Source organism: Sciurus vulgaris (assembly GCF_902686455.1).
Source record: "Sciurus vulgaris genome assembly, chromosome: 17".
NCBI classification, from domain to species: domain Eukaryota; kingdom Metazoa; phylum Chordata; class Mammalia; order Rodentia; family Sciuridae; genus Sciurus; species Sciurus vulgaris.
This window is the reverse complement of record NC_136478.1, coordinates 71496502-71505919: the sequence shown is the minus strand read 5'-3', so window position 1 is coordinate 71505919 and position 9418 is coordinate 71496502. Positions and strand designations below refer to the sequence as shown.

At 55.5% G+C, this 9418-nt stretch overlaps 1 protein-coding gene across 2 annotated transcripts; it reads left to right on the top strand.

Annotated features, from left to right (window-relative positions):
- The first annotated feature begins 51 nt into the window (after positions 1-51).
- On the top strand, positions 52-7612 carry SYT5 (synaptotagmin 5). 2 transcript variants are annotated; one of them, XM_079118117.1, is made up of 9 exons: positions 52-194; positions 1168-1302; positions 1825-1997; positions 2452-2571; positions 2677-2844; positions 3245-3412; positions 3627-3744; positions 3999-4132; positions 5005-7612. In XM_079118117.1, exons 2-9 carry the CDS (start codon positions 1224-1226, stop codon positions 5203-5205), a joined length of 1161 nt encoding a protein of 386 aa, XP_078974243.1. In that variant the 5' UTR covers positions 52-194; positions 1168-1223; the 3' UTR covers positions 5206-7612. The 2 variants fall into 2 exon arrangements, with proteins under 2 accessions (XP_078974243.1, XP_078974242.1); XM_079118116.1 differs by lacking the exon at positions 52-194 and having other exon boundaries at positions 452-1302.
- Positions 7613-9418: the final 1806 nt, after the last annotated feature.

Genomic DNA, 9418 nt, shown 5'->3' with positions numbered 1-9418 from the left:
CGTTCTCTCTCTCCCACCTCCACCGCCTCTGGCGCGCGCGCGCGCGCACGGCGGGGCTCCTCTCAACCGCGCCCCCGCCTTGCGGAGCCCCGCGATCAGCACCCGGGACAGCGCCGGCCGCCCACGAGCTGGGCGGGGTCCTGGCCGCCAGCGCTTCAGTGTCTGCAGGAGGGCCCGGTCCTGCGGCTCGGCAGGTAGGAGCTGCTGGGACCCCTGCCCGAGCCCATCCTCAGCCCCACCGCTAAAGGGACGGGATGTGTGGGAGGGTTCGGGTGCGGTGGATGGAGGGATACTGGGAAGGATCAACAGAAGGGAGTAGGAGGGTGGAGCCTGAAATGGAGAGGTTGGGATTTAGAGATGCGAGACAGGTGTGGAGACAAAATGCCCGAGGGCGGGATAGAGGGCAGACAGAGGCGGAGGGGAGGGACCCCTGAAGACCGAGGCCAGACAACAGGCAGAGGGCAGGAGAGTCGAGGGCAGAGGCAGATGGAAGACAGACACAATGGGGAAGACGCCTGTTAGGGGTCAAAGATAGAAGTGGATCGGGAGAACAGGTGTGAAGACAGTTTGGGATGCGCGGAAGAGACCAACGGGCCGAGAAGGAGGTGGCCAGAAATACTGGGTAGTCCCCACCCCCAGCAAGAGTGGGGAGGGCCACATGCGGAGGAAGGAGCCGCTGTGGACGCAGAGACCATGGGCGGCCCCTTGCCACTCTCGGTGTGCCAGGGAATCTCAATCGCCAGGGTCCCAGGCGACAGCTAGGCCGGGAGCGAGCATGCCCCGCCCGGACTCCGCTTCTGTGCGTCAGCCCCGCCCGTTGTCCTGGCAACAGGCAGTTGCCTGGCAACCAGCATTGCTCCCACCCCATCCAAGTGGGGCCGGACTGTTGCTCTGGGCAACACAGTTCGCTGGTTCCCACGCCCGCCTTCGCCCACATCCGGTTCGGTCCAAGGGTAGGACAAGGAAGGGCTACAAACCTGCCGGATGTCTGGGGGGATGCCTTGGAGGCAGGGGACGTCCCTCGGGGATGGAGATAGGCCCCCCAGACCCGTCCTCAGTCGCAGGAGGGCTGAGACTACAACTCCCAGCATACACAGAAAGCCGTGACAGTGAGAGTTCTTGGTGCGGAGGGCTCAGTGGAGAACTCATGGATGCCTGGGGTGGGAGTGGGGGGCTAGGGCGCTTGGGTGCCTCTGCAGCAAGGACCGCAGGACCTCGCCGCCATGTTGCTGGAGCCCGCGACCCCGGGACCTGCAGCTTCCGACGCGCCCCCGGATTCCAGCCGCATTCGCCACAGTACAGGTGAGGAGACCCTGGGCGGGAGCCCACACGAAGTCCGGCGGGATCATCGCGGGCGGGATTCGGAACCCTGCTGGCTGCAAGGATAGGATTGTGGTCGACTCCTGGGCTGGAATCTGAATGAAAGAGAGTGCAGGGGAGGACAGGAGCTAACAGGTTTGCAAGAAAAACCAGAAGTGGATCAAGGGGCGTGGCATGGAATAGGATCTTGGATTGGTGAAGGAACTGGAAAGTCCACTTCTCCCTTAATTTGCCTATACAGAAACAGGACCAGCAAGGGGCAAGCATCAGGGGTTGGGCAGAAATTAGAATGGGTTGGAAAAGATGTTGGAACTAATAAGCAAATCTGGATGATGTCATCCTGGTAAGGGATCAACTAGCTGGAAGAAAAACACGGGAGGGAAATGGAATGGAGGTGGCTGAAAGGAAAACGAGGCCAGGATTGTACCTTCCATGTAGGAGCCTAACTGAATCTGCCAGGCGGCTTTCCTGGCTTCACTGTGTGTTCTCTCCACTCCTCTACAGTGCCCCCCTGGGCCCTGGCCACCATCGTACTGGTCTCAAGCCTCCTTGTCTTCAGCTGCTGTTTCTGTTTCTACCGGAAGCGGTGTCGAAGGCGGCTGGGCAAGAAGACCCAGGCCCAAGCCCAGGTTCACCTTCAGGAAGTGAAGGAACTGGGCCGGAGTTACATAGACAAGGTGTGTCCTGGCCCAGTCCCTCAACCTGCCCTTCTCCACCCTGCTCCTCTCTGTGGTCCAGCAGATCTCAGTCCCCAGTCCCTTCCCTCATAAACTTGGGGCATTCTTCCCTGTGTCTCGCTCAGCTGGACTCTGGGGACCTAGAGATGGACCTGATCTAGTCGCTGTTCATGAGAATTTTCCAGTCTGGCAGGGGAGGCAGATGCAACAGTGGATGGCATAGGTCTTGTGCAAGGGACAGTTGGGCACTACATACACAGAGAAAGCACACCACAGCCTAGAGTCAGAGGAGGCCATGTCTATTTCCTGCCTGTGATAGACCTCAGTAATCAAAGGCTGACTCTGCTTAGCCTGCAAGTGATGGGGCATAATCCAGGGGATCTGTGGGTTTCCTGTGGCTTTGATTCTGCTACCAGGGGAAGACCTCACATGCCTTTGCCCCTGGCTCCCTAAGGTGCAGCCAGAAGTGGAGGAGCTGGAACCCTCACTGTCGGGGCCAGGGCAGCAAGCATCAGAGAAGCATGTGTTGGGACGACTGCAATACTCACTGGATTATGACTTCCAGAGTGGCCAGGTGGGTGTGGAGGAGGGGATGTCTTGGAGGGGCGTTCAGCCTCTCCCCGCAGCATGCCCTGGAAAGGAGGCTAAGCCTCAGGTCCCCTCTACTGGGCACCTGCAGCTGCTGGTGGGTATCCTGCAAGCTGAGGGACTGGCTGCCTTGGACCTGGGAGGTTCCTCAGACCCATATGTGCGGGTCTACCTGCTGCCGGACAAGCGGAGGCGACATGAAACCAAGGTGCATCGGCAGACGCTGAACCCACACTTTGGGGAGACCTTTGCTTTCAAGGTGAGCTCCCACCTTGTTGCCCCACACTCCACAGCCTGACCCCAGCTCCTGGAACGCTGGGGACCCTCCCTCTTCAGCCTTTCCAGGAGACAGTCACAGCTCAGGTGGCAGCTACCATCTGGGGGCTCTTCCACTGGACCCTGTGTTGTCCCCGGTGTTGGGGGGCACTGTGACCCCTGGGCTGTTGTCTTGGCCCTTAGGCCCTCCCACTTGAGTTCCGTTGGTCCGTGGTTTTGTTCCTGTGGATCCTGGTGCTCCCCCACGTTGTTCTGTTAATGTCCCCCACTGTTCCCTTGGGCCCTCACTACTCCACTCCGCACCCCTCACGGGAAGGTACTATACTCTACTTCCTCTTCCTCCCCTCCACTTGGTATTTTCTCCGTGCTCCCTCCCCACCCAGGTCCCCTATGTGGAGCTGGGGGGCAGGGTGCTGGTCATGGCTGTATACGACTTTGACCGCTTCTCTCGAAACGACGCCATTGGGGAGGTGCGGGTTCCTATGAGCTCTGTGGACCTGGGGCGACCCGTGCAGGTCTGGCGGGAGCTGCAGGCGGCCCCGAAGGAGGAGGTGAGCATTCATGGCCCCGCCCCATTCCTACCCTGGACCAATCAAATCATAGACTGTTCAGAGCACGCCCCCCCCCCCCCCCCCAGCGTGAGGAGGGTTAGGCTGGGCGCTTAACTCTGGACCATTCCATTCCAAAGCAAGGGGGAGGGAAGAAGGCTGAGAGAAGATGGACGTGGAGCTGGGCTCTGGTGACGGATCCCTTTCTACCTTTTAGCTGGAGAAACTCGGGGACATCTGCTTCTCTCTCCGTTATGTCCCCACGGCCGGGAAGCTCACTGTTATCGTCCTAGAGGCTAAAAACCTGAAGAAGATGGACGTCGGCGGACTGTCAGGTGTGTGGGAAACAAATGGCGATGTGGGTGTGATCGCTGGCTCTGGCTAAGTAGCCGAAGGAGCGGGGCGCCTTGGAAACGGAGCTCCGGGATGCCATGCAGGATGTAGATTCGATTTTGGCAGAGAGAGGGAGACCTGGGCGCATGGACGGGGTGTCTCTATGGTGGTCCAAAGAGTCGTCCATTCTCCAGAAGCCCTGAACTCAGAAGTGCGGGGCGGGCGGCGCCATAAGACTCCTCCTCCCGCTCCCCAGACCCCTACGTCAAGGTCCACCTGCTGCAGGGCGGCAAAAAGGTGCGGAAGAAGAAAACCACCATTAAGAAGAACACTCTCAACCCCTATTACAACGAGGCCTTCAGCTTTGAGGTGCCCTGTGACCAAGTCCAGGTGAGCTCAGACCTGCCCCTGCCTCCGCCAGAACAGCCCTCGCCCAAGGGCCCAGGCCTCAGGAACCCCTGTTGCAAGGGGAAGGGAGAGTCTCAGCACCCGGTAGAAACAAGATCCTGGAGGCTGAGGTATGTTATCCATCTCAGTTTTCTCCGGAGGGTCCAGAGGCCCCGCCCACTAAGGAAGTCTTCTAAAACCTGGGCTTGGGCATTGTCTCCCCAGGATCAGACGCCCCACCCCTAAGATGCTCCACCCAAAACCAGATCAGCTTGTTCCCACCCTTTAGGTTTCTGGCTACTAAGAAAAAGACTACCCCTCCCCATCCCTGACCCTTTAGGGACTGGGCCCTTGGTGTGGCCCTTGTCTGTGTGTAGGAGTTCTGAAAGTTTGTACTCCTGGGGGGCTGGACCCAAGGAGGCTTCTGACCATACCTGAGCAAGGGGGTTCTGAAGGTTTATCACCTTAGGAATTCATTTTTTTTTTTTTCTTTTTTGTACAAGGGATTGAACCCAGAGACACTTACCACTGAACCATATCCCCAGTCCTTTTGTTTTTATTTTGAGAGGCCTCCCTAAATTGCTGAAGCTGGCCTCAAAATTGTGATCCTCCTTTCTCAGCCTCCCAAGTCACTGGCATTACAGGCATAGTCCACCACCCCCAGCTAGAAATCTGTTTTTGAAGTAAAGAAAGGCTTCAGGGCATCTTTTCACCTCAGGGCTCCTCCCTTCTATCTGTCACCCTCTCTGTCCTCTAGAAATGGCACTTTGATTTTGGTATCACCCGGAGAGGCCCCTGTAGCACTGACACCTGAGCACCTCCTGGTGCCTTCTTTCCTCACACTCTCCTCTTCTCTTCCTCCCCGCCCACTCCAGAAGGTCCAGGTGGAGCTGACCGTGCTGGACTATGACAAGCTGGGCAAGAACGAGGCCATCGGGAGGGTGGCCGTGGGCGCGGCAGTGGGCGGCGCTGGCCTGCGGCACTGGGCGGACATGCTGGCCAATCCCCGGAGGCCCATCGCGCAGTGGCACTCGCTGCGGCCCCCTGACCGAGTGAGGCTGCTGCCAGCGCCCTGATGCCTACGCCCAAGACCCTGCCAAACCTGGATTCTGGCACTGACCCCGGACTCCTGAGCCTGACCAGAGTCCATCCCAGCCCCGCCTTAGGCCTCTGTCTCTGGCCCCCGACTGCCCCAACCACAGGATCCATGCCTGTCTCCCACCCCTACCGTGCCGCCGCCGCTGCAGCTTTCCAGCCCTGGGAGCACACTCAGAAGCCCCGGCACCCCAGGGGCGGGACAGCAGCCCGGTCTGGCCCGCCCCCAGGCCCCGCCCTCAGCCGCGACGATCGGCCACCAGTCTAGTATCCCCTGCGCTCCCAGCGCCTCTCTTCCCACACAGCTTGACTCCCGCACTGCTCTCCGGGCCAAATAAACACTCAGCAGCTCTGGTGGCCTGGCCCCAGTGCTCCTTGATGGGTGAGCAGGGCTGGGGGCCAAGAGGGAACCTCACCTGCGCTCACCGGGCAGCCCTGGTGCTGCCCACACTGGAAACCCAGCTCCCGCCCGCTCGGCACTCACTCCCCAGCCTCGCCTGCCCCATCTGGAAGCTGTGATCCGAACATCCTCCGCATTCACTGCGGCACTGAGAGTCCCCTGCTCACGAGCTTCCCAGGCCCCCGCCCACCCCGCTCGGTCTCCCACGCAGCCTCCAATCCTCCCCTGCCGCCCTCGCTCCTCCCTCCCCTTCTTCCTTGCATCTCGCATCATCTTCCTCTTCCGAGGCCTTCTGTGTGGGCCAGCATAGGCGCAAACCCAGACCTACCCCAGCCGCTGACTCATCCAAAAACAAAAGGACAGTCTCTCACGGAACTCTCCAAGGCTGGGAGAAAGGACGTGTTCAGGAGAGTCAGTGACTATTTCCACCTCATTCTTCTTTCAACGAAGGCTGCTTCCCAATTCGTTTGTGGGAAGATGATGGATTCACTGACTTCCCCCTCACCATACAGGGTTTTGGGTGGTAGACAAAGGCTGTGGACTCTGGCCAGGAAGTTTCTGAGCAGCGAGTTGAGTAGAAAATGGTCAGAAAGTACCCCCATGTTCTAAGGAAAGGGTCAGAGTACGAACATTCCTGAGCTTCCTGGTAGCCAGTGGGCAAAGGGAATCAGATCCATTCCATGCAGTATGATGTCCATGTGATTTAAACATTGCCCCAAAGGAATGCTGTAGTCTCTCCTGTGCTTCTTTATGAAGACAGCACGGCATTATAACTACTACTGCTACCACTGCCAACAATCCTCACAGCACAGCAACTCCGAAAGACCCTGTCTCAGAATGAAGAATGAAAAGGGCTGGGGATGTGGCTTAGTGCTAGAGCACCCCGAGTTCCATCCCCAGTGCCAAAAATCAAACACACAACTAAAACCCACAATTTTTACCCCAAAATGACAAATGAGGGACAGAGAATCAATGTGACTTGCTCAGAATCACACAGCCAAAAGGTCTGTCTGAGTCCTGGCGTTGAGTCTGTTCCAATTTAGATGACAACCGTGGGGCCCTGGTTCTATCTCAGCAAGAGAGCAGACCAGTGAGAAGAATAGAGCCATTACCACTGGCCCTCCGCGTCGGAGGGAAACCAGCAAAAGCTGACGTGGTTTAGGAAGGAGGTTGGGGACGTCCTTCCTGAGGAGGGGCCGTTCAGCTGAGGTGGGAATGAGTGAGTGACCACCTAGAAGACCACACACAGGGTGACGCACCGCGGCATGTCGCCCAACAGGAAGGAAGGAGCGTCCTCTGTGCTTTGGCATGGCCCGCCTGGGAATGTTACTGCGAGTGACAGAGGCCACAAAAGGCCCCAGTAGCCAATGGCACTGTCGCTGGGGAATTCCCCAGGACGGCTGCTGCTCTACTGAGGATGAGTGGGGTCCGGGATGCATGGGATGGGGAGGGGTCCCAGCTGGGGGTTCTGTTTAGGAAAGCAACAGACACACTGAAGGCAGAGAGGGAGAAGCACCCTGGGGGCCCAGTCCTCTTCTCAAGGGAACTGGGGAGAGGTGGGCGTGGGAAGGTGTGGGGTGACATCATCTAGTCAGTCTCAAGATCCTCGGGTGGATGTCTCCATTATCTGGTCAGCAGGTAATGTTGGAAAGTCCCTTAAAGTATAACTTTGTTTTTTAAAATATTTTTTAGATGTTGATAGACCTTTATTTTATTCATTTATTTATATGTGGTACTGAGAATTGAACCCAGTGCCTCAGACATGCTAGGCAAGCGCTCTACCACTGAGCCATAACCCAGCCCCTAAAGTATAGGTTTCTTAAAATGTTGTGTCTCTCTTAATCCATTTATCAGAGGGATAATCAACAGTGCATCAGGGAATTTTCCTAAGTGGGTGAATTTACAGCAATTAAGATTTGCCAGAAATTTGGGAGGGTCAGACCTAGGAGAGTATTTGGAACTTCTGAACTAAAATTGTATTTCCTGTCCTTCCTTTATACCTATTTTAAACTTTCTTCCACCTGTATGAAGTCTCCAGAATTGACTACTCTGTAGAGCCAGAAGGTCACTTAGTAAATTGGTGGTTGCCCCAGGCAGCGGGGAGAGAGAATTGGTCAATGGGTATGGAGTTTCTTTTTGAGGTAAGAAGAAAGTTTTGTGACTAAATAGTGGTGCTGGTCACACAGCATTGTGAATGAAAACCTTGGTAGACATTATGCTGTGCACATTTTACCACAGTGCTAATGACAAAAGGATGAGGGGGAGAGAATCCCAGGCAGAAGGTATGCAGACTGCAAAGGCCCTGGGGCAGGAACAGGCTTGCTGTGTTCCCACAGAATAGGAAGCCAGTGTGGCTGGAGGGAGGGCAGAAGGCCCACCCCCAGACCATCAGGGCTGGAAGGCCCAGCTGAGGAGATGGATTGTTTCTAGTTGCAGTAGGAAGCTTCTGGTGGTCTTTTTTGTTTTAGTTTTTTTTTTTTTCCCACTTATACACGACATATATTTTAACTTTCTTTCCCATTTGAAAATTAATCATTGGGTGTATAATATTTAGGTTGATTTTGGAGGAGACCAATTTGGTGTGCACATCAAACATGTCCAATATTTCACTGTTCCTGTGACTAGCAATAATGGGGGCCACCTTGGGAAATTTTTATTTTAAAATGTTATTGTGCATATTGAAGGTGTATAATGTGATGTTTTGATATATAAAGAGAGGAGCAGTAACTCAACATAACCACCATCTGCCCAGCTCCGCCTTCAAAGGGAAGGGTTTGAGAGGGGAGTGACTTGGTTTGATTGGCATTCAGGAAAACCCAGGCTCCTTCATCAAGAGTGTTGATGGGAATGGTGGCAGTAGGGATGACACGCATTAGGCCTCCCTGCGGGGAGCCAGGTTGAGGCTGCCTGGGCTGAGGGCTGAGGGTGGGGCCTGGGAGCACTTAAGCCCACAGCAACTACAGCCCTGAGTCCTGCCACTTGGCAGACCCTGAGTCAATGGATTTACAAGCACCAGGTCTTTTTATCTTCCTCAAATCCGTGATATTGGTAAATAATATTACATACAATATTACTATGATATCAGTAGATATTATTTCATATAATATTACTCTGATATTGTTAGGGATTATTAGCTTCTGATGCTCAGGCGGTGAAGTCAGGTGGCCGAGGCTGCTCAGCCAGCAAGATCCCAGGCGAGATGCAAATTCAGGCTTTCCTGACACCAAGGACCACCACCCTCACCAAGGGCTCTGCTGTCTGGTTCCCTGAAGACCAACCAGTGGAAAGTCACAGGTGCAGGACTGTGGCCATCCTGTGGAAAGGTAGAGGATTCCCTGGCGAAGTTGGAAGGAAGAGCCGGACTTTTGTGGGGTGAAGGAGGGAGAATGTTAGTGGAGAGTGCAGATTTAAAGGCAAGAGGGGCTTGGTGTGCTTCTGGTGGTGTTACCAAGTTCCTTCTGCCTCGGGTGGGGTGTGCTCTTGCCATGCTGGAAACATCCCCACCATGGTTGATCCCACTGAATGTCAAGTCAGTGGGTATGGAATTAAGAAGAGATGCCTAGCCAAGAGGGGTGACCCACACCTGTAATCCTGACTCAGGAAGCTGAGGCAGGAGGATTGCAAGTCTGAGGCTAGCCTCACAACTTAGCAAGGCCCTCAGCAACTTAGCAAGACCTGTCTCTAAATAAAATATGAAACGTGCTGGCAGTGTGGCTCAGTGGTAGGATTCAATCCCCAGTACAAAAAAAAAAAAAGCCTACTAGTACAACATTGCAGTACTTCCTAGGGCCTGG

Excerpts from the sequence above, each read along its gene's own strand:
- SYT5 (XM_079118117.1), top strand. The coding sequence starts at position 1,224 with ATGTTGCTGGAGCCCGCGACCCCGGGACCTGCAGCTTCCGACGCGCCC. Across the intron at positions 1,303-1,824 it reads CCGCATTCGCCACAGTACAG|TGCCCCCCTGGGCCCTGGCC; the intron begins GTGAGGAGACCC and ends ACTCCTCTACAG. Across the intron at positions 2,845-3,244 it reads GGGAGACCTTTGCTTTCAAG|GTCCCCTATGTGGAGCTGGG; the intron begins GTGAGCTCCCAC and ends CTCCCCACCCAG.